This window comes from Myotis myotis, unplaced genomic scaffold, assembly GCF_014108235.1.
Source record: "Myotis myotis isolate mMyoMyo1 unplaced genomic scaffold, mMyoMyo1.p scaffold_m19_p_2, whole genome shotgun sequence".
Classification (NCBI taxonomy): domain Eukaryota; kingdom Metazoa; phylum Chordata; class Mammalia; order Chiroptera; family Vespertilionidae; genus Myotis; species Myotis myotis.
In genome coordinates this window covers 145,983,436-146,006,537 of record NW_023416324.1, presented here as the reverse complement: position 1 = coordinate 146,006,537, position 23,102 = coordinate 145,983,436, and the positions used below count along the sequence as shown (strand labels likewise).

At 38.5% G+C, this 23,102-nt stretch overlaps 1 protein-coding gene across 2 annotated transcripts in view; it reads left to right on the top strand.

Annotated features, from left to right (window-relative positions):
* Positions 1-16,106, top strand: part of IFT57 (intraflagellar transport 57) — a 69,926-nt gene extending 53,820 nt beyond the window's left edge. The window contains exons 7-11 of one of the 2 annotated variants that reach the window (XM_036351589.1): positions 7,803-7,874; positions 11,074-11,205; positions 12,771-12,833; positions 14,517-14,583; positions 15,668-16,106. In XM_036351589.1, the coding sequence (XP_036207482.1) occupies positions 7,803-7,874; positions 11,074-11,205; positions 12,771-12,833; positions 14,517-14,583; positions 15,668-15,846 (513 nt within the window). In that variant the 3' untranslated portion in view covers positions 15,847-16,106. Of the gene's footprint in view, positions 1-7,802; positions 7,875-11,073; positions 11,206-12,770; positions 12,834-14,516; positions 14,584-15,372; positions 15,510-15,667 lie in introns of those variants that run through there. The other variant, XM_036351590.1, reaches the window with a different exon arrangement.
* The last annotated feature ends 6,996 nt before the right edge of the window (positions 16,107-23,102 follow it).

The window sequence follows — 23,102 nt, the reverse complement described above, 5'->3', positions numbered from 1 at the left end:
AATTTCTTATCTATAGTTAGTAAGGTGAATAATTATTAGGCAACTGTGGCTGTATTCTCATTACATGCCCTGCCCTTCCCCACTATTACTAGGAGCTAAAAAAGGTTTCTGGTAGTCAAAATAGGTATTACAAAAAACAGTGTGGTAAAGCTCATGCATTTTATTTATAGGAGAGCATTCCCCCTGTAAATCCTTCTCTGGAGCTTACATGTACTTTTTTTAGAGATTACTCTAACAACGTAGCTACCGGGATTCTTCGTCCACAGAAGATTAGAAGCAACAAATCTCTATAGCATCTAGGCGTTAGCAAAACAGCCAACCTAAGAAACATTTATTTAATGTGCAAACTTGAATTTGGAGTTGTCAGAGTTTCTTGTGTCTCTCACTGAAATTGGGTGACAAAGTAAGGAAAGAAAAGTGGCAGTTGTGTAATGGAAAATCTGTAAGTGAGAGAAAGGATGTTTGGTTTCCTATTTATTTTGTGATTGACACTGTAAAAATCACACAATCTCAGTTTGCTCCCCAATCTGTGAAATGGAGGTGCAGGGTTTTCTCCCCAGAGTGATCTTGAGAATCCCTAGAGAAAGTGAATTCAGAGTTGAAACAAGGGCCTTATGACAAAAATGGGGTTAAGTATTTTAAATGGAGGAAGCCCATAAAAGCCTTTGTATATATTTTATATTCACTAAAATAAGACTATAGGAACATTGAATTAAGATTTTATTAGTAATTATTCATAACAAAATAGAGAAAGAAACAGTAAGAATAGAGGAGAAAGGTAGAGTAGATGGCGAAGTAACATTTCTGTGATGTAAGCAATCAGAGCCATGGGCCTTGCTCTTGGGAGCTGGAGCAGAAGGGGCCAGTAGCCGGGAACTGCTAGAGTCAGTGTGCTCTGGCGTGGACTGCTCCTAGGCCAGGAAGAAGCATCCCAGTGCACACAAAGGTGCCTGTTTTCTACCAAGAGTCCTTTCACACTCTGCCTCTCCACCCATGAAGAGGCTCAAACTGGGTGAAAAATATTGACAGCTTGACATTTTAAAAGTTGTAAATTAGTGAAACTTATACAGAGAATAAGTTTCACTTGCCATCCCTAGCTCATGTTTCAGTCTCTCTTTCCCTGCAGATTCAGAGGAGCTTTGAGTCTTGAGTTGGTGCTTTAAACAAAGAAGCAAAATGTCTGCATATGCAAAGGAAATCACTCAGGTTTATTCTGTTAAAGTAAAACCCAGAGACCATATAGTCCTGTCAGTCACCTTAACAGCTGCAAGTAGATTTCATACATATTGATTTTATGGTATGCTGTGAATCACCATCTGCAGATATATCATCACATTTCTCCTGTTTCTGAAAAAGAGATTTATAATTTGGTGCTAAAGAATTTGGAGTGGGGAGGAGCTTATGGTTATGTTGTCTTTGCTACCTCCCTCCCAAGGGACAGAGAGACTTATACATGAGATTTTGCATGAAAGGATTTTGAAAAATAGAAAGTCTGAAGAAAGGATATTCTGTGTTATTATTAGTCTTCTCATTTCCATAGAGAGGTGAAAAACTCAATTTCAATAGAAAGGAGAAATGATGCTTAATAAACACACTTAGAGCACTTTGGAATAGGTGACCAGTAAGCTCCAGTGACCAGTGGGGTCTCACTTGATATAGAACAAAAAACAATTTTTGGTTTACCTTAGATACTGTTTGATAATTCATTTTCATACAAAGAACAACAGCATGTAATATATGGAAAATGCACTGGTTTGGGAGTGCTTTCCATTTCCCAGACATGAAACTTTGGAAAGGTCATTAACCTGATTCTTGGTTTTCCTATTGTAAAATTTGTATACATATTCAGTTTTTTTGTATCACAAACAACCTCAAAATTGTAGTGGTTTATTTATTTTTATTTTTTTAAATATATTTTTATTGATTTCAGAGCAGAAGAGAGAAGGATAGAGTGAGAGAGAAACATCAATGATGAGAGAGAATCATTGATCGGATGCATGCCCCACACTGGGGCTCGAGCCCACAACCTGGAAATATGCCCTAACCGGAAATCAAACTGTGATCTCCTAGTTCATAGGTCAGTGCTCAACCACTGACCCATGCTGGCTGGGCCATTATTTTTACTTAAGATACATGTCTGCTGATGTGTGGCTCAGCTGCAGCTCTATTCCAGCTGTGTCCCATATTTCTTATTCCTAGACCCAGACTGAAAGGATAACCCTTATATGGGACATGCCTGGTATCATGGCTGAAAGAAAGGGCAGGAGAGCTGGTGGATGCTTCTTATAGCTTCTGCATAGTCCTGGCATAGGCCATGTCCTATGCCACCATCATTCCATGACCAAAGAGAATCACATAGCTAAGGACAGCATTAGTGGAGCAGGGAACTACACTCCTCCCACCACCAGCCAGCAGATCACATAATCCTCTTAGAGAGAAGGATAGAGGTGAAAAAGAAGCATGGTATTGATAGGACAGATACACAGACCAATGGAACAGGAGTGAGAGCCCAGAAATAAACCCACATATAATAAGGCAAATAATTTTCAACAAGAGCCAAAAACATACAATGGAGAAAAGAAAGCCTCTTTAATAAATGGTGCTAGGAAAATTGGAAAGCCATATGCAAAAGAATGAAACTAGATTGCTATTTGTCACCATACACAAAAATTAACGCAAAATGGATCAAAGGCCTAAAGGTAACACCTGAAACAATAAAATACATAGAAGAAATGGTTACCAAATTTGGACCTTAGTCTTAGAGAGAATTTTATGAATTTGATCTCAAAGGCAAAGAGAGTAAAAGCAAAAATTACTGAATTGGACTATATCAAACTAAAAGCTTCTGCACTGCAAAAGAGACTATCATCAAAACAAAAAGACAACCAACAGAATGGGAGAAGACATTTGCAAACAACACCTTTGATATGTCCAAAATATATAAAGAGCTCATACAATTCAACAACAAAAACAAACAATCTAATTAAAATGGACAGAGGACCTGAACAGATATATACAATGGATTAATACTGCAATTTACAACAACATGGATGGAACTTGAAAATATCATGAAATAAGTCAGACAGAAAAAGTCCAGAACCATATGATTTTACTCGTGTGGTATATAAAACTGAAAGTAACAAACAATACAAACAAACACAAACTCATAAGTACAGCATTATGGTGGTGACCAGTGGGAAAGGGGAGTGGGGGATGGCGGAAAAGATTAAAGAGAGTCAAATATATGGTGACAGGAGACTTGACTTTGGATGGTAAACACACACTACAATATACAGATGATCTATCATAGAATTGTACATTTGAAACCTATATAATTTTATTAACCACTGTCATCCCAATAAATTTAAAATAAATTTTAGAAAGAAAAGCAAAAAAAGAAGAAGGGATGCATATGCCTACTTAGTGATCCAAACCTTTTTTGTTATCAAAGAAAGAAAGATGTATGAAAGTGTGTTGTAACTTAATGGATTTTCTACTAATGTAAGATTATCGTTGTTGAACAGTTTCTTTTTACTATTACTTATTTGGGGGATCAATTCCTTACATATCATTAAAACCCATCACTTCTTCATTCTTATCACAAACCTTTATAAAGTTTTTAACCATTTCAGTTGTAGTTTTTTTAAAGCTTATATTTTGCCTTTTTATATTCATGCTTTTAAAATGTTACAAATATAGCCCTATCTGGTTTGGCTCTGTGGATAGAGTATCGGCTTGCAGACTGAAGGGTCCCAGATTCGATTTTGGTCAAGGGCACATAGGGCTCCATCCCCAGTAGGGGGTGTGCAGGAGGCAGCCGATCAATGATTCTCTCTCATCATTGATGTTTCTATCTCTCTCTCCCTCTCCTTTCCTCTCTGAAATCAATAAAAATATATTTTAAAAATAAAATGTTACAAGTATAATTATTTATATTTTCCACTATAACTATATTAAGCCTCTTTCAAGAACTTCTTGGGTATCCAGAAGGTTACTGATTTTTTTTCCCTTCTGATTAAAGTGATAAAGTTCTCTTGTAGGAAATTTGGAAATTTTTGGAAAAATAAAGAAGAAATTTAAAACAACAATATTCAACTATCTATCTTAATACACACATACATATAGACATATAATATACACAAATACTAATTTTTACCAAATTGGCCACCTAATAAATATACTCTTTTGGGAATGTTTTTCCACTTTATGATATGCTGGTAGCATGTGTTTTTGTATATTATTAAATACTAGAGGCCTAGTGCACAAATTTGTGCATGGGTGGGGTCCCTTTGGGTGGCTTGTGGAGATCAGGTCCCAGCTCGCACCCCCAGCCTCACAGCCCCGCCACTCCCCGCCTGGCACCTCACCTTGGCCTGGTGCTGTCCCTTCATCTGCTCCACCATATCGCCTGCGGGGCGATCAGCAGGGTGATTGGGCCCCTGCTTGCACCTGCCTTGACCTGGCACTGCGCTCACTTGCTCCACCATCCTGCTATAGTCCCGCTCTCATCAGGGCCCATCAGGGCCGGCAGTGCCCCACTGCCAGTGCCACGTCGCCGATGCCCACATGTTCCGCACCACCCCCTGGTGGTCAGTGCACATCATAGTGAGCGGTTGAACTCCAGGTCTAACTCCGGGTCAAACAACTGCCCAAGGGGAAAATTTTCATATTAGGCTTTTATTATATATAGTATTTTTTTAAAACATGAATTTTGCATTTTAATATGCAATACATACATAATTATGAAGTCCAACATAAAGCAAGCATTCACACATGCACTACACTACCCAACCTGAGAATTAGGCAATTACAACACCCTGAAAGTCACCTGTGTGCTTCTCTGCTGCTGCTCCTTCCCACCCATGGGGACCCCTGGCCTCAGGGTTGTGTATTGTCAATAGCTTTTTATTGTGTGTGTGTGTGTTCACATATATATCTCTAAACAGTATATTGCTATAGCTTGGTTTAGAGCTTTATACAAATGGTATTATACTGCATTTATACTTAGCAGTGAAATGAGTATTACAAAATAGTTTAAACTGCCCTCTGCTGTTAGGTATTTAGAGATTTTTCTGCTTTTGTATCTTTACAAAGAAGTTATTCCTGTGTGTGTATACCCAATTATTTTCTTGGGAATAATTTCCAGAAATGAAATTGCTGAGTTAAAGTGTCAACACTTTTAAGGATTTTTTTATAACTGTACATCAGAAAATGTGTCCATGTTGAAGATTTTAATAAAACAAACATTCAGGCTTACCTGGCAGATAATTATACCAGTACATCCTATACAGCTTTCCATTTTAAATGGCAACAAGAAACCCAAATGTCTCAATGGCTTATCAAGTTAAAAAGTCCAAAACAAACTTCCTTAGCATGTCTGACTGCCTGAAATATATTCTGTTCTGTCACAGTGCAATGTTACTATCCTCTTAGTTCCTAAGGCTAGAAACCTTAAAGACACATTCTCTCTACTTTCCACCTCCATTTCAGCCTCCCCACATTCCCCTCAGTCCTCAAGTCCTGCTAATCCTGTCTCTACACTGTTCCTCGAATCCATTCCTTCCCTTCCATTCTTACAAACATTGCTCTGATTCAAACTCTGCTAATCTATCATGTGGACCATTATGCAGCCTCTTAACTGGTCTCCAACCGGTCTTTAGTCTCATGCCTCTCTAATATGTCCTTCATGCTGTTACTTTCTCAAAACACAGACTTGTCTTTAAAACTGATACCCAAAATCTCTGATAGCTCTCCATTATCCACATGATAAAATCCATACTCCTTAGTTAAAGCCATTGATCTAATTTAACCTCTCCCCAGCTTATGTCCTTGAGATTCACCCTCCCCACCCAACCCCATCCAAAAACTGTGTTTTATATTCTAGCCAGCCTGGCCTACTTGCTCCCTGTATATTTTCCTATTTTCTCCTTGTACTTGTTTCTCCCTCAGCCTACAATATTCCTCCTCTTCTATCCTCCCTGTTGACATGCTACTCATGCTTCAAGGTTCCACTGAAATGCCAGCCTCTCCATGGAGTTTAACGTCAATGTAAGTTATCATAGTTATACATAGATGAGTCAGGCATGCTTGTGTCTCTTGAAGTACTTTGAATGTCAAATTGTGAAGACAATATTTTATTTGCTGGATAGAAAATGCTGGGTAGAAAAAGCAGAACACCAACTATTTTAAATACATCACTTACAATAAATAATAAAACAAAAGTGTGTGTGTGTGTGTGTGTGTGTGTGTGTGTGTGTGCATGTTTATATGTATATATGGACAGATACAGAGACTTATAGGAATACTTGAGTTACAATTCTTTTTGGAATCAGGCAGGATGAGTACTTTTAAAAAATTAATTACAGAATTGTACTCATCAGGTTTATTTTATCTGTGAAGATGCTTGCTTGGACTTTAACAGATGTCCACTTTGAGACTTAACACCCATTTGGTCCAGCTGCAGGAGGCCAGCCTTTTGAGCCTCTTCCCTGTTCCAGTGTTGACTGCTGAGTTGGAGGGGCCTGTTCCTTGCCAGATCTATCTAGTCAAAGTGACAGGCGGTGGACAGTCCCTGAACCGTAAAAGGAAAACACTGCACTAGATGACTGTTAAATGGATGAGTAGATGATCTGTAAGGTCCTTTCCAGCTTTCATATTCTGAGATACCTTTTGATCATGAGACAGAAAAATGCTTAAGGACAAAGGAAAGTACTGATTTGTTCTCTGTTCTAGCACCTTCACTGATGTCAAGTAGCCAATTGTTCTTTTTATTAACTCTGAACTGCCAAAATGTACTGTGTGGGGATTTAGTACATTTGGCTTCGGACCCAGGTGTATCACTATCTGTGTGGTCTGGGCATGCCACTTTCTGTCATCGGGCCTCTATTTGCTTATCAGAGAAATGATAAAGGTGAGAGTAGATGCTCTGTGTGGTTCTTTGCAGCTTTCCTATAATTTTATAACTGGTATGTGTAATGTGCCCAAGGATTTTTTACCCTATAATCACTTTCCTATATTTCAAAGTTAAGAAATCAGAATGGGACTAGTCACAAAATACTTTTCTCTTCACAAAATACTGTAGATAGCAAAGTGGAGTGGGTATAGGTGATAGAGGAGTATCTTGGTTCCATCACTTGACCTTAGTATAATATTTGTTCTCTTATAGTGGGTATTTCTCAAGTCTTAAAATTACTACCTGTGGTAAGGTAAACCAAAAATTTTAAAGATACCTTGTAGGAAATTAAGATTTTGGAGTATGTTTCAAATATGCACACTAATTCAATCAGTCTAGTAGTAGTACAAAATATCTCAAAATATATGAACTCTAAATCATTATAGACTTACTTTCTTAAGACAGACTCCAAAGTCTTACTGAAAAAGAGGGTCCCATTTTATTTCCAAGGGACAAGCTAATATTAGATATATGAGTCTTGATTCCAGCATTGCTTCTAGCAAACATAATTGTTACTGCTTAAACAAGTATTTCTTTTCTAGTAATTAGATTTCTTTTTCATTTTGATGGATAGTCATAAATATTAACCACCAACAGTGCAGGAATAATTTACATTCAAATTGTCAGACATCACTCTGTGAACACAAAATAATTTATACTTATTTAGAACCTTTTATTCTACAGTGCTCTATATGTATTTCTTTATAATCTGATTGCAATCTATATATAGGACTCCCACCTGAAATAAGGCAGCAACCAAAGTATTTAAAATAAAGTATACAACTTCAAAAAAAGTAGACAAAAGAAAGAAATGTTTTTCATTTGTTCCTATATGCTCTTATGCCTATAGGATTGGAGAATCCATGTTGACCAAATGCACCAGCACAAAAGTGGAATTGAATCTGCTCTAAAGGAAACCAAGGTATGTGAATATACGTTGACTCTTCTGTGGAACACCTATTAAGGAAGAACATGAAAGAAAAAAGACACAAATTTTGCCCTTTAGGAGCTTACTGATTTGAATGTATCATATTAATTTCCACAGCCCTAAACACTTAAACCAACTCAAGAAAGGTAACTTTATATAAAAGTGGTATATATATTACATTACATATATTAGATATATAGTTAATATATCTATATCTATCTATATATATAATAATAAAAGCATAATATGCTAATTATACTGGACATCCTTCCTTTCTGGACATTCATCCTTCCAGACAAAGCCGCGGCGAGCGGGGGCCAAGGCAGAGGCAGCAGCGGTCCCTGGCCACAGTGGCAGGCAGCAGACAGGGGCCGAGGCAGAGGCGGCCACCGCAGTGGCAGGGGCCAAGGCCCTTGCACAAATTTTGTGCATTGGACCTCCAATATATATATATTTCACATATATATATATATATGTATATATATGTATATATACATATATATATATATATATATTAAAAGACAAACATGCAAATTGACCATAACTTTGCTATGCCTTAAGCCATGCCCACCAGCCTATCAGAGCGACTATATGCAAATTAACCCAACCAAGATGGCACCGGCAGCCACGGAGCTGGAGCGAGCAGGAGGCTTGGTTGTTCCAGTGATGGAGGAAGCCAAGCTTCCTGGCCGGCTCTGAGCTCCACTGAAGGCAACAAAGTTTCAATTATAGAAGATAAAGAAACCCCAGATACCTGCTTTCAGCCGGCTGTGGCCACAGAGCTGGAGCGAGCAGGAAGCCAAGCTTCCCGCCTGCCATGGGGCTCTGAGCTCCACTGAAGGCAACAAAGTTTCAATTATAGAAGGTAAATAAATCCCAGAATAAAAAAAAAAGAAAAAAAGGAGAGGCTGGGAGCTTCTGTCGCTGGAGGGTTTGGCCAGCCTGAAAACCGCCCTCAGCCCCTCACCCAGACTGGCCAGGCACCCCAGAGGGGACCCTCCACACTAAAGGGGGTGTGGCTAGCCTGCAAACAGCCATCAGCCCCTCACCCAGGCTGGCCAGGCACCCCAGTGGGACCCCCACCCTGATCCAGGACACCCTTCAGGGCAAACCAGCCGGCCCCCTCCCGTGCACCAGGCCTCTATCCTATATAATAAAAGGGTAATATGCAAATTGACCCTAACAGCAGAAGGACTGGGAATGACTGGTTACTATGACACACACTGGCCACCAGGGGCAAGACGCTCAATGCAGGAGCTGCCCTCTGGTGGTCAGTGTGCTCCCACATGGGGGAGCTCTGCTCTGCCACAAGCCAGGCTGATGGCTGCCAGTACAGCGGTGGTGGTGGGAGCTTATCTCGCCTCCTCAGCAGCACTAAGGATGTCAGACTACAGCTTAGGCCTGCTCACTGCTGGCAAGTGGACATCCCCCGGGGGCTGCCAGGCTGCCAGAGGGATGTCTGATTGCCAGCTTAGGCCCAATCCCCTGGGGAGCAGGCCTAAGCCATCAGGTGGTCATCCTCTGAGGGGTCCCAGACTGTGAGAGGGCACAGGCCGTGCTGAGGGACCCCCCCCCCAGTGCATAAATTTTTATGCACCGGGCCTCTAGTATATATATAAAGCCTAATATAATAAATGCCTAATATGCTAAGTGTCCAGTCATCGGTTGGCCAATCAACCAGTCAAAGCATAATATGCCAATGATATGCTAAGGCCACTCAACCGCTCGCTATGATGTGCGCTGAAGGGACAGACAGTTGACCAGTAGGCTAGTTGCTATGACATGTATTGACATGTGTCGGTCAGGGGACAGATACTCTGACCGATAGGTTAGCTTGCTGCTGAGGTCCAGCCAATTGGGACTGAGTGAGATCGGCCGGACGTGCCCTGGAGCCCTCCCACGGTCCCTCCCCAGCTGGCCAATCTCCCGCGTCCCTCCCCAGCCCCGATCGTGGGTAGGTTGGAGGTAATCAACCAGACCATCCTATATAATAAAAGGCTAATATGCAAATTGACCAAACAGCAGAATGACTGGTCGCTATGACATGCACTGACCACCAGGGGGCAGACGCTCAATGCAGGAGCTGTCCCCTGGTGGTCAGTGTGCTCCCACAGGGGGAACTCTGCTTAGCCAGAAGCCCTGAGACAGGCTCACTGCTGACAAGTGCAGTGGTGGTGGCAGGAGCCTCTCCCGTGGAGAGTGGGCCTAAGCCATCAGTCAGACATCCACCAAGGGCTCCCAGACTGCGAGAGGGCACAGGCCGGGCTGAGAGACACCCCCCCACCGCCGAGTGCATGAATTTCGTGCCCTGGGCCTCTAGTCCTATATAATAAAAGGCTAATATGCAAATCGACCGAATCGTGGAATGACTGGTTGCTATGACACACACTGACCACCAGGGGGCAGATGCTCAATGCAGGAACTGTCCCCTGGTGGTCAGTGTGCTCCCACAGGGGGAGCATCGTTCAACCAGAAGCCCGGCTCATGGCTGGCGAGCGCAGCCACTGTGGCGGGAGCCTCTTCCACCTCCGCGGCAGCGCTAAAGAAGTACGACTGACTGGACGGCTTAGGTCATCAGCCGTCAGTCGTACATCCCCCAAGGGCTCCTGGACTGTGAGAGGGCACAGGCCAGGCTGAGGGACCCCCACCGAGTGCATGAGTTTCATTCACTGGGCCTCTAGTATATAGAGAAACATTTCATCATTCTTTCCTCTCTGAATTCCAAGGAATAACAGAGTGCCAGGCCAACCAGGCTTAGAATCCACAGCTTCCCCAAGCTTACTGCCCTGCCAGAAATAGGACTTTTAGAGTATACCACAAAGAAGCAAAATTTGAATGAGAATTTGTGGGTCTCAGACTAGAGCTATGTTTAATGATCTACTTCCAACTGGACTATTGCAGCCTTGTTTGAATTGTGCTAGAAGAAAGTCATGTTATTCCCCTTACATCTATTCTAGATATGCATAGAAATGAATGAATTGACTAACACTGCCAGGTGCCAGACAGTATGGAGTTTCCTGAAAATTGACTATATTTCTTACTACAGACTGCTTTTGCTATTAAAAATTTCAAACTGTCTTCTTTAGTGGTTGAGGATTTGTGGGATGGATTGAGGAAGATTTAATCCATTTTAAACTTTTTTTTGAAAAATATGAGAATTTTTTTATCTACTAAAGTCACATGGAATTTCTAGGGATTTTTGGACAAACTCCATAATGAAATTGGAAGGACTCTGGAGAAGATCGGCAGCCGAGAAAAGTACATCAATAGTCAGCTTGAGCACTTGGTTCAAGAATATCGTGCAGCTCAAGCTCAGCTGAGTGAGGTAACTTAAGAATGATATCCAGGAATTTATTCCAATTAATGACCCTAATCCTTAAGCTTGACACAGCACTTTTTGTTGGAAAATTGTGAAATGTATTTCACAAACATCAATGCAGTATGTCCATACTTAACATTGTTGACAGCTTCTTGGAAACTGCAATTTTAAGCAAAATGATGTGTAAACAAAACCAATTTTCACAATAGGCTAATTGATGTACGGAACTATGCCGTAGAACTTAACTCTTGTTTCTATCAATTAGCTTAGGGTAAAATTGGTTAATACCATAGTGTTCAAGAACCTATCAATGGACAACATTAAGTGAGGACTTACTGTATACTGATTCTCTGCCCACTTTAGGAAGCCCAATGATAAAACTTGTCATTTCCATATTACATGTGATAGAAATGATCTCCTAGAAGTCTTTAAATGAATTTCTTCATTTGATTTAAATAAATGAAGGCATATATTTTGGGGAATATGACTTAGAACAGGAACAGAGGGTCAGGACACCTAGTTTTGTTTCTATCTGCTGTTAATTTACCATATGAGTGGGAGGATAAAGAATACTATGCATTTACATATGTCAGAGGGAAAAGACATTCTTGCCATAATGACTTACAACCATGTAATAAGCAGTATGAAAGTGAGACACGTTCAAAGACAAGCAGTTTAATTAATGAAATGAGCAATTTTTTTAATCCTTTCAAAGTTTTAGAATTTCAACCAAAAAATGAAGCCTTCAGCCTTTGAAAACAGCAGTTATTGTCCCAGAAGTGGGGATATAAAGGCTTTCCTTTGAGATTTATGCCCCCTCCTTCCTGATATTGAAGAAGAATAGTAAGAACTGACTTGCAAATGTCAGTTGAAGGCATTTTTTTTCCTTTCAGCAGACAAGGTTAAGGGATAAAAATATGGAAATAAACTTAACATACTTCTGTACTTTGAGAATTTCTCAAAGACCAAGCAGAAAGTAATCTTTACCTTTTTATTGTTATTTGTTTAATTATTTCTTCACATACACATCTATTCATGGATATTTTTACTTTTAAAATGCTGTAAAAATCTGACTAAAGCCACCATGTATCTCTCAAACTTTGCTATTAAATAATTGATTGTTAAATTAGCTCCCAAAAACATATTGCATACTGTCATACTGTTTGTTAATCCTTATTAATTGCTGATCCTGATGCTCTATTATGATTGATTTTTTTAAAACTGGTTTTCTCTGCATAGGACACAAATTAGATCGACCAAGGGCCTCTCTCCTAAACTGTAAACTAATGGTCGAGGACAGTTTTTATTGTGAACCATGCCCGTGCCAGTTACACAGACAGCATGTGAAGGTTAAAGTAGTTCATCATTTTATAGTGCTTTATTTAAATACATGGTGCCTATTAAGGACATAAAATAACTACAGTTAAATGTCACTTCCACAAATGTGTTCACAAATGAGTGGAGGGGCTGTCACAAAATGGTATGCAGAAATAGCAAACACACAGAGGTCATATGTAAGCACTCTGTTTCTGTGGTGAATTTGTCATTAAACAAAATGTTTTCTCTCTCAGGCAAGGGAGCGATACCAGCAAGGAAATGGCGGAGTGACCGAGAGGACCAGACTGCTGTCTGAGGTACACGCTGTGTGCTCTTGCAGACTCCTCCTCTATCACCTGAGCCAGCTGTTCAGAGCCCTGATGCGTTAATACTGCTACACGTTGCGTTGTTTCAATAACTGTTTCTGTGGCTTTGAATTTTTTCTTTAGGAGAAAATTTCTAGTTTTTTAAATCAATGAATCAATTATGTATGTATATTCTACTTGTTTCCATAAACTGCCTGAAGTTCTATTAAATTGAACATAAAACCTGCTGATAATATTAGCAAATTTATAACCTTCCTTAACTTTCTTAAACATAATGATTATAATTGATATATAGAAGAGTAGGTAGAGCATTGGCTTAAATATCTATAACAGCTTTTAATATTAGTCTTCTAGATCCAAGATTTGTTTTTAGTGATTATTGATAATGTGTATGTGATACTGAGTATTTCTCTCTCTACAAATTGGGAGTGGTGTGGAACCCTTGCCTTCTGAGAACTCCTGGAAAAAAATATATATATAGTGTATTTATTTTCATCATCTTGAAAGAGAAGTAAAACCTAATATCTGTTCCCATTTTTTCACTGAAGAGCTGAAAGAGAAAAAAAATACCTTTAATAAGGTCAGTAGCCAATGTGGGACAAAATCCAGGATTATCTTTTATTACAATCCAGTATAATTGTCACAAACTTTTCTATATAATACAGTTAAGCTTCTTTTATAGACATTATTTGAGGAGTAAATGGTTATTTTAAAATATAAAAAATATAACTTTGAAAATATTTATACTTTAATCCTGTGGAGCTTCTAGGCAAATTAAATATTATATAGAAATGAAGTGCTCACTGAGGTTGAGTAAATTAACACTTGAAGGGAGTCCAGGGACTCATTCAATTCTTTCAGAGTGGATAGTTATCCTCAGTTGTAACATTTCAGGTACTGGAAAAAATTAATTTGCTTTACTTGGATGAATACCTTCTTCCCAAGGAAGTTTTTACTCACTGGTATGATAAAAAATAAAGCCCACTAAGTCACAATAATTATGCTTAGTTCTAGATTACATAAAAAATTTTCATTTTTTTCAAGATGATATTTCCTACCTATATCGATGCTATTTTGGATGTTTTTTAATAATAGTTGTATAATTTTGAGTATTATGTGGAGTACAGATAAGAACCAATATGATAGCAGAGTATGCCTCTTGGAGTTCATGGTTTGGATAGAGCAGATAGAATATTTTTATACATAGCCATATGGTATACACATTATTTTTAGTGTGCTATAGAGATAAAGGTGGCATATTCTCTTATAAAACTGTAATGTTAAGATATCTTGTAGATCTTTAGAAATTCAAAATCTTTTTAGAATGTTTATACTATTTTAATTAATAACTGATTATTAGAGACTGGCAGAGTAGATGCTATGAGATAACTATAAGGTTTGAGACAAAAGTTTAGTTTTTATTATTCTGTCATGTTACCACCTGAGAAAGTTAATGAGGAAGTAATTTCGTGAACTTAACGTTAGGAGCACTCTCAGAAGATAAAAAGCTTTGTATGGCTGCATACTTTTTCTTACTCAAATTATGTCCAGAATACTCCTAATATCTCTATAGTCTTTATGTGTATATTATTTCTAAGTTTTTTAATGCAGCATTTAAAATTTTTGAAAGTTTATTAAAATCCATTGCTCATGAAAATTTTTTTTCAATGAAAGGTTACTGAAGAACTAGAAAAGGTAAAGCAAGAAATGGAAGAAAAAGGTAGCAGTATGACTGATGGTGGTAAGTACACACTCATTTTAAGAAGAACATGAGCAAGAGAAAACGGTCATAATAAGTAGGGAGTCTGCTTTTTAAAATGAATGTGTTAGGGAGAGAGACATGGTGCCAAAATGATAGTCAGTATACTGTTTTCCTTATAAATCAGCTGAGAAGAGCCATTTTAACTGTATGTAGGGTTTTTTTTTTTCTATTCAAATGAAGTAGGAAATATTTATGCACTTTGTTGTGTCAATTTAAAAAAATATTCTGGTCTGTTTTCATCAAATGAGCTTCATTATCCCATTTCATGTACAAAAGAGCACTAAGTGTGTGCCCCAGTGACACACGGGCAGTGATCTGATGGCCTCTGGTTTTTTTTCCTCTTCCCCAGTAGACCTGACTGGGCAGAGGTCAAATAGAGAAAAATTAATAATCCTTCGGTAATCATTCTCCATCATGAGCTAGTTATTTTGACCTGGCCCAGTAGTGATTGCCTAAGGCCCTTCTAGACTCTAGAAAGATTTTCTAATGGTACTAGATGCCCAATGCATGAAATTCATGCAAGGGGCTCAGCCCTCGCAGCTGCGGCTGCCTTGGCCCTCGCGGCCCCACCTTCGTCCAGAAGGTCGTCTGGACAGTCATTTTGCTGTTTGGTCTAATTAGCATATTAGCTCTTTATTACATAGGATATACTGAGCCATTTTCAAAAGGGGATACGTAGGGGTTTTTCAGTATGGTTGAATGAACCCATTATATCTCAAAGATAATTCTTTCTTTTCTTTTTCTTCTGCTGTATCCCTTTCCCTTCAGACATATATACCAATCCATAAAAAAATTGAAGACATCCCTAAACCACCTGTTAAGCAACTCTTTCCATAGAAAAGACAGGAAGTTCAGCCTCAGTACTTCAAATCCTGTATCATTTCCCATCTTGTAGATCTCAGGTGGTTAAAATGCCACAGCAAAATGGTGTGAATGTCAGTAAGTTGTTGGCTGTTCTTAACCCTATTTTTGGCTTAAGACCAAGTGGGGGAAGTGTTACAACTCTGTAATATGATGCTACTCCAAATAAATATTTTTATTCCATGTTATTTTCATTCTGCAGCTCCTTTGGTAAAGATTAAACAGAGCTTAACAAAGCTGAAGCAGGAAACTGTTCAGATGGACATTAGAATCGGTGTTGTGGAACACACATTACTCCAATCACAGCTGAAGGAGAAATCGAACATGACTAGGGACATGCATGCAACAATCATCCCAGAATCTGCAATGGGTTCTTATTAAAACATATCAGTGTGGTTTTCTGTGTGTGCTTCTGATTAGTTGGTTTTTTATATCAAATCATATTACATTCGCATGTTTCAAAACACAATTATAACTCTTAAAGCATGTTCAATGAGTATTTTTATATACACACACATATTGTATCATGGTGATTATGGACGGTTAAAGCCTTTAAAATGAATATGGCATTTAATAAAGTAATGAAAAATTATCACTTTCAAAGCAGATTTCATTCATCATTAAACAAGTTCAAGTCCCCACTCAGTGGTTCGTTTTTCTTGTTGTTCCTGTGTAAGCCAGTGTATGTGACCCATGTTTCTGTAGCTCTCTTGCTGCTCTCACCACATGGACCTTCGACACAGCCTGACCACCTCTGCAGCGATCACAGTGCGTGTGCACCTAGAGGCAGCTAACAATGGCTAAGCACTCTTTCCAACACCCAGTAATCCAGTTTACTGGGTTTGCTCTAAGGGCCCCCTCTCTGCCCCATAGAACACTGAATACCTCTAATGTAGAATTTACTGTACTACATTAGGTTTTGTAGTTACTTGAAATTACGTAAGAAAAAAAGCACGAGAAAAACTTCAACGTCCTTGTTAACATTTGAATTTATTACTTATCATGGGTGTTTTGTGACTAAAGGATTTATATTTTCTATGATTTAAGGCCACCTAATCAGTAAACATTTCAGTCATGTTGACTCTTTCTGATAGTGATAAGAAGGTATGTACATCTCACTTTGTTCTGTGGTGTTGGAATAATTTTGTAGTTGAAGGAGAGACAGCAAGTCACATGCAGATCAGCATCCTAGTCCTGGTGATGGTTACATACCCTACAGAGCAGCTCTGTAGACCAGGACTTCTAAATGGCAAAATAAGCAACATTAGAGTGAGCAGATTTACAACAAAGGGAAACTGGTAGAAGAGCACAACCAGGAGATAGCCCACATGTATTTATTTAGAAAGCTCTGGTGGTAAATTTTGATAGGGATACTATGTATAGAACAACAAAAATAATAAAATCCTGTTCTCATCCCTTATCCTAATGTTTTCTACCTCAAAATGTTTTTTCTTAGCTTTTACTTTCTAGACATATACTTGAACACTCTTTTTCTTTCCTTCAAACTCTAGTTTAAATTTGATAAAACCTATGTATAAGTTCTGTTAGTCAAGAGGGTGGTAATCAATACAATGAAAAATGATCTGGTTTATTTAATGTATAAAGAAGAGGGGGAGTCCATCACGTGATAATAGGCAGTTTGAAAAAGTCCAAACTTTTCCCCTTTCTTTGTGGTTTTTGGGAGGGGCATAGTAAAACGGAACTTAACTGTGGTCCCACAAGCTAACATTGATTCCCCTAGAGTTTATTTGCATAAGTATTGTCATAGCTAAGCAGTTTTTCGGTGAATTCAGTCAATGTAGAAGACCCTTCTAGATACATCAGAGCTCTCCATAAAATGTATGTTTGCTCAGAAGCAAATTGCGTTCTTCATTTCATGCAAACACACAGTAATCTAAGCACTCTTCCAGGGAGCAGTGTGAGCAGCCCGTTTTTACTTCCTTTTCTGAAATAATACAGTTTACTCGGTTTGCTCTGAGCCCCCTCTCTGCCCCTGTAGAACACTGACTACCTCTAATGTAGAACTTACTGTACTGCATTAAGTTTATTTTTTTCTTCTGTCCTCTCTTGTAGATTGATCTGCTTGAGTATAGGGAGAAAGTCTTTTTCATGCCCATATTTGTAGCCAAGTGCCTAGCAGATAGTGTGAGTTAGTAAGTGGATGGCTGTTCCAGAGCATCTCAGAGCTCCTATTCTGCAGCCTGGCAAGTTTAATGACTATGAGCTTGAAACAGTTTCAAGATAGTAATTATAAATGATAGGTTTTTCCCTGTGGTGGTGGATTGGAATTGGAAACATTATTATGAACTCATGTTTTTTTCATAGATATAGGTTAATAGAAATAACTAGAAATTCATGTACACATATATACATATATATTTACTTTTGTCCTCTGAAGGCCTAGACGCAGTGACAGCCCAGTAACAATGAGAATACCTAGCATTCAGATCTTGTTTTCTAAATTTTCTACTTAAAAAAAGGAGGGTGCTTCTTAGAAAAATTACTGATTCCTAGCCTGGGGCAGAGAAAGGACAAAATGAGCCTCAAATATCTTGCTCTGTTAAAAAGTAAGGTAATGCTCAAAGAATGATGGGAAAATGGCTAAAAAAAAATTAAGATTGAGGTATATTCCACCATCTAATCTGGGATAATTAAGCATGAAAGTAAAGGATTACAGTAATGAATTCCAACCCATAGAATAAAACAAGAAACCATGAGTCTATACAGATAGAAATAAATGAATCAATGGGAGAAGAGAAGAATCTTACAATAGAAAGACAGCTAATGTAAGAGGAATACTATATTTAGAAATAATCATCTGGCAACTACCATAGTGGTAATTGTTTTGGGCATGAGTCATCAATGGATACTAAAACTAGTAGGTAAAAGTTTAATGGAAAGCTAAATATCTACATTGTCTCAAAGTAAATTGTACACGTTAAAGTAGAAAAATCCTGGCAGGCACCACTTTAACTTAGTGATCAAAAGTTAGCATCACTAGTAGTGAACAAATAGGCATCACGTGTCTCGTGAAAAGGGTACACACTTGTGTAATTACTGCTGAAAGTGCATAACCTGAACCTCATCATGGGGAAAGCATCGGATGAGTCCAGTGGAAGGACACTGTAGAAAATGGTCTGTGTTCTTAGAAAACGATAATAAGGTCATGAAAAACACAAAAAAGACAGAAACTCTCTCAAATTAGAGGAGACTAAAGAGACATTATTAGATGTCCTGTGCCAGAAAAAATATATTTTTTGCTGTTATGAAGGGCATTCTTGGCACAATAGGTAAAATTTGAATAAGGTCTATAGATTAATAGTAGATAAATAGATTTAATAGTGTGAAATCAGTGTTAATTTTTTATACTTGTACTGTGGTCATGTAAGAAAGTATTTGGAAACAAAGTAGAATTGTGTCAGCAGTATACTCCCAAATGGTTCAGGGAAAAATGTGTGTGTGTGTGTGTGTGTGTGTATGTGTGTGTGTGTGTGTTTAACACATGTATATAGAGAAAAGGATAATGATAAAGAAAATGTGGTGCATTGTTAATATTTTGGGAATCTGGAGGAAGAATAGAAATCCATTGCACATGTAAATAATTTTTTAAAATATGTTTTTGTTGATTTCAGAGAGAGGAAGGGATAGGGCAAGAGAGAAACATCAATGATGAGAGAGAATAATTGATCAGCTGCCTCCACATGCTCTCTACCAGGGAGCTACCCTGAAACCTGGACATGTGCCCTGCCCGAGAATTGAACTGTGACCTCCTGGTTCATGGGTTGATGCTCAACCATTGAGCAACACTGGCCAGGCTCCATTGCACATTTTAAATAATTTTTTGTAAGTCTGAAATTATTTTAAAATGTAAATCTTACAAAATAATGGTTCTTAGAAAGTATACACTCTATATAGAAGTTAGTCTCCCTCCGATTCAAGTAATCAACTTGTTGAAGTAATATGACTTTTAGAATAAAATTATATAGCCCATTGAATACATCTTAAACGTACAATTTTATAATCATTGATTCATTGATTATAAAACCAAGTAGAAACAATTTTTTGACAATTCTAAGGAAGTTTTTTCCTACTGCCCTTAAATTTATCTATGTCAGCATTTACCGTGACTTTTACACAGAAGCAAAAGTTTCCGTAAGCAGCAAATTTGGGAAATGCTGTACATGTTTCATTTTCTTCATGTCTTCCTGCCTACATCGTGAATCTGCAAGCAGCAAATGTAGTTCCATTATTTTTTTTACAAATAAGTAACCATGGACTCTTAACAATGGAAAATGCAGATTTAGATAAATAAGCGTGTAAAATCAGTATACAAATCTGAGATTACTTTCCAACCTTTTATTAGAACCAGCGGACCTACTTAGGAAGAGAAGAGACTCATGACACACTGATTCATAACCTCCCTTGCTTAACAAGCAGGCAGCGATCCTTGAATGGTTGGGAAACTTTGTACAGAACCTAGGATTTCATGGCCAAATGTTTTTCTTCTTAAAACACTTCTATGCCAGCTCAAAAAATTGTTTGTATTTTCTCTAAGACAGTCTTTATTACAACAATGCAGTTAAATGTAGTTAGAATACACTGCCCTATTTTGAGGTCAGCTAGCATTGTCATAGCTATATATTTTTGAAAAGTTAATGTGACCAACAGCCAAGTCATAAAGCCTAAATTTTTTATATTTAAATAGGAGGAATGGCATTTTAAAGGGTAAAAGAAAACTTGGATTCACTAGATTATTGGTGTTTTTTTACAAGGTTTTTTTGTTTTGTTTTTTTTTTTTGTTTTGTTTGTTTTACAGGAGAGAGGAGAGCAAGAACCATGCTCATCTTAATGTCTCCTAAATTACATATCTCACGCATCTGTGATTCGCTGACTCACCATCAATGCCTTATTTCCGGGTCCATTTAGGCCCCTCTATGTCTTGTTCTTATACCACTAAGTAGTACTACAAGGACACCTCCAGTTGACAATCAGATCATACCTTACAGCCCACCACCTGCTCCTTCCCATCCCCCACTTGAGAAGCTGCCCAATAGGCTTAAAGCTCCATACATGTGGCCCTTTCTCTATGGGTCAGTGTAGTTAACAACTAGTTAATGGAAAGCATTCTCTAGGCTAGCAACTTCTGAAGTTCCTAACTCTGGTTGGGTATCAAAATCAAATAGGAAAAATTTTTTTAACAACACCCAATTTCCCAGCACTCTTCCGCCCTCAATTCTTATTAAAGAGGTTCTGAGTGGGACTAGGGGGTGGTGTCAGAAATTTTAAAAAGCTCCTCTGGTGATTGCTCCAGCTAATCTAAGAATTCCTTTGAGGATCTACCCCTCTAGAAATTTTCTCTGGCTATAAGTACACAGACATAGCATCTTAGATCTGAAAAGTTCTTTAAAGAAGATCTAAACTAGTGTTAAAGTGTGACCTACAGACTGTCTTAACAGCCCCACCTGGGGCGATTTTTAATAAATACCCTAGATTATTTAATACATGCTAGAGTTTGAGACATGCTAATATTAAAAACTGACACACACACACCCCAAATCAATAGAAAGTGCCCCAAAAGGTTAGTTGGCCTGCTTACTTACAAACCAAAGTTATAAACCACACGGTTCTCTGTGCAGTTTATAGCAGTTCTGTGGGATTTCATGTCCACAATACCTGTCACCCATTCTGTCCCATCTGCATCCCAAAGCAGTATGACACAGTCATGTTTCCAGTCAGGTCCAATGTTAATTTCCCCCCCCCACCCCCCCGTATAAAGGGTTTGGCATAGAATACTGCATGGGGAGTCCAGACACCTTGATTCCTCCCAAATCTGCTAGGAACTTTCTGCATGACTTTTAGGACAGCACTTATCCTCAGTGTCAAGATTTTTCTCCTGCAAAGTTAGGAAAAGACGAATATTTTGAATGCTTCCAGTCCCAAAATTGTGTGACTTAAATCTTTAGCAGGCTCTCCTCCACTGTTTGTAATAACTTGCAATGGAGTGCCAGTTCCTAATTGCTGATTGTCAGAGATTCAGAAACTTTGAGAGCAGTTAAACTGTTGGTAGCTTAAAACCAGCCCATAATGAAAATGTTTACACCATGAAAATAGAAAACCACTAAAAATTAGGGTTTAAAAAAGGCAAAAGCAAAACAGAGAGCTGATTTACCTGCATAATCCTATGTAATAAAACCCTAATATGCAAATCGACTGAACAGAGGAAAGACCCGTGGCTGACACGCACTTACCACCAGGGGTCAGATGCTCAACACAGGAGCTGCCCCTTGGTGGTCAGTGCTCCGCTCAGCCAGAAGCCAGGCTCAAAGCTGGAGAGTGCAGCAGCGGTGGCAGGAGCCTCTCCCGCCTCCACTGCAGGCTGATGGGCGGCAGTAAGGAGCAAGGGATCCCGGACTGCGCAGGCCGAGCTGAGGGACTCCCCGGGACTGAGGGGCTCCCTGAATGCACGAATTGCGTGCATCAGGCCTCTAGAATGTATTATAATGTAACAGAGACCAGAACCAAATGTATTAAATATATGACAGAATGTTCCACCATAGTTTAAGGTAGATTATTATGGTACTAACTGAATTACATCAGATTTTTAAATTGTTCTCAAAATCGTTAAGTCTCCATTAAGCTACTCAATGTGTCACATGTGCATCCCCTGAACCATTTTATTGATGTTACTTGCCTGCCTTCCTAACTAAACCCAGTTCCTTTTAGTGCTTCTCAAATCAATAGGCTAAAGCAGCCCGGGCATCTTCCTACACGATAGACTCAAAGGTCATGCTTGTACGACTGAAAAAATGTGGAATGCACAGCTAGTTCAATTACTTGACTATAAAAAAACAACTAATTCAGTTCACTGCATCATTGATCCATTTAATTGTATAGCAGCTTCCTATTGATAATAGGAAATGTCCCTGAGCCAGCCATGCTGAAACAGAAACTGGCCAGTTTTCCACAGCCATAAATTTCAATAAGGATTCTACATAATACACAGGGACTAAAATCACAGCCAGAGTTTATTCGATTTTTTAAAAATTTCACTGACCTAATTCCCCTGCATATGACCCAATTTCTCTTATGCTTCCTGGACTTTGTCTGTCATTAAATGTTAGCCTATACTTATGTTCATGCCTGGATGTTTTATTTCACGTAGAGATTGTGATAAATTTTAAACCATCTATTCATTTGGTTTTTGGAAACCACTCAGAAACCCATGAGCTTTACAAAAGGTGCTGCTGACCTAGAAGTGGTACCTTCAGTAATTTTTCTGACCTCTGGGTTTAGGCAGGTACTATAAATTAGTACATCTTTGTAGGACAAATACAAAAATTTGATAACTACTATATTTTGAGCATAGTATTAATTACTGAGGGAAACAAATATAAATAAGATATAATAACCCCTCCCTCCAGGAGCTCACAGTCTAATGGGAAAGACATGTGATTTAAATAAAAGGTTATAATGGTAAGCTTCATAATAGAGAACAAGCAGTGTTTTTGAAGCTTGGTGAAGGAATAATTCTGACTTGGATAAAACAGAAGAATTTATACATGAATGAGTAAGATTCCAGTAGCAAAATAAATAAACAAACAAACAAATAAATAAATAGGAAAGGCCATTCCAGACAG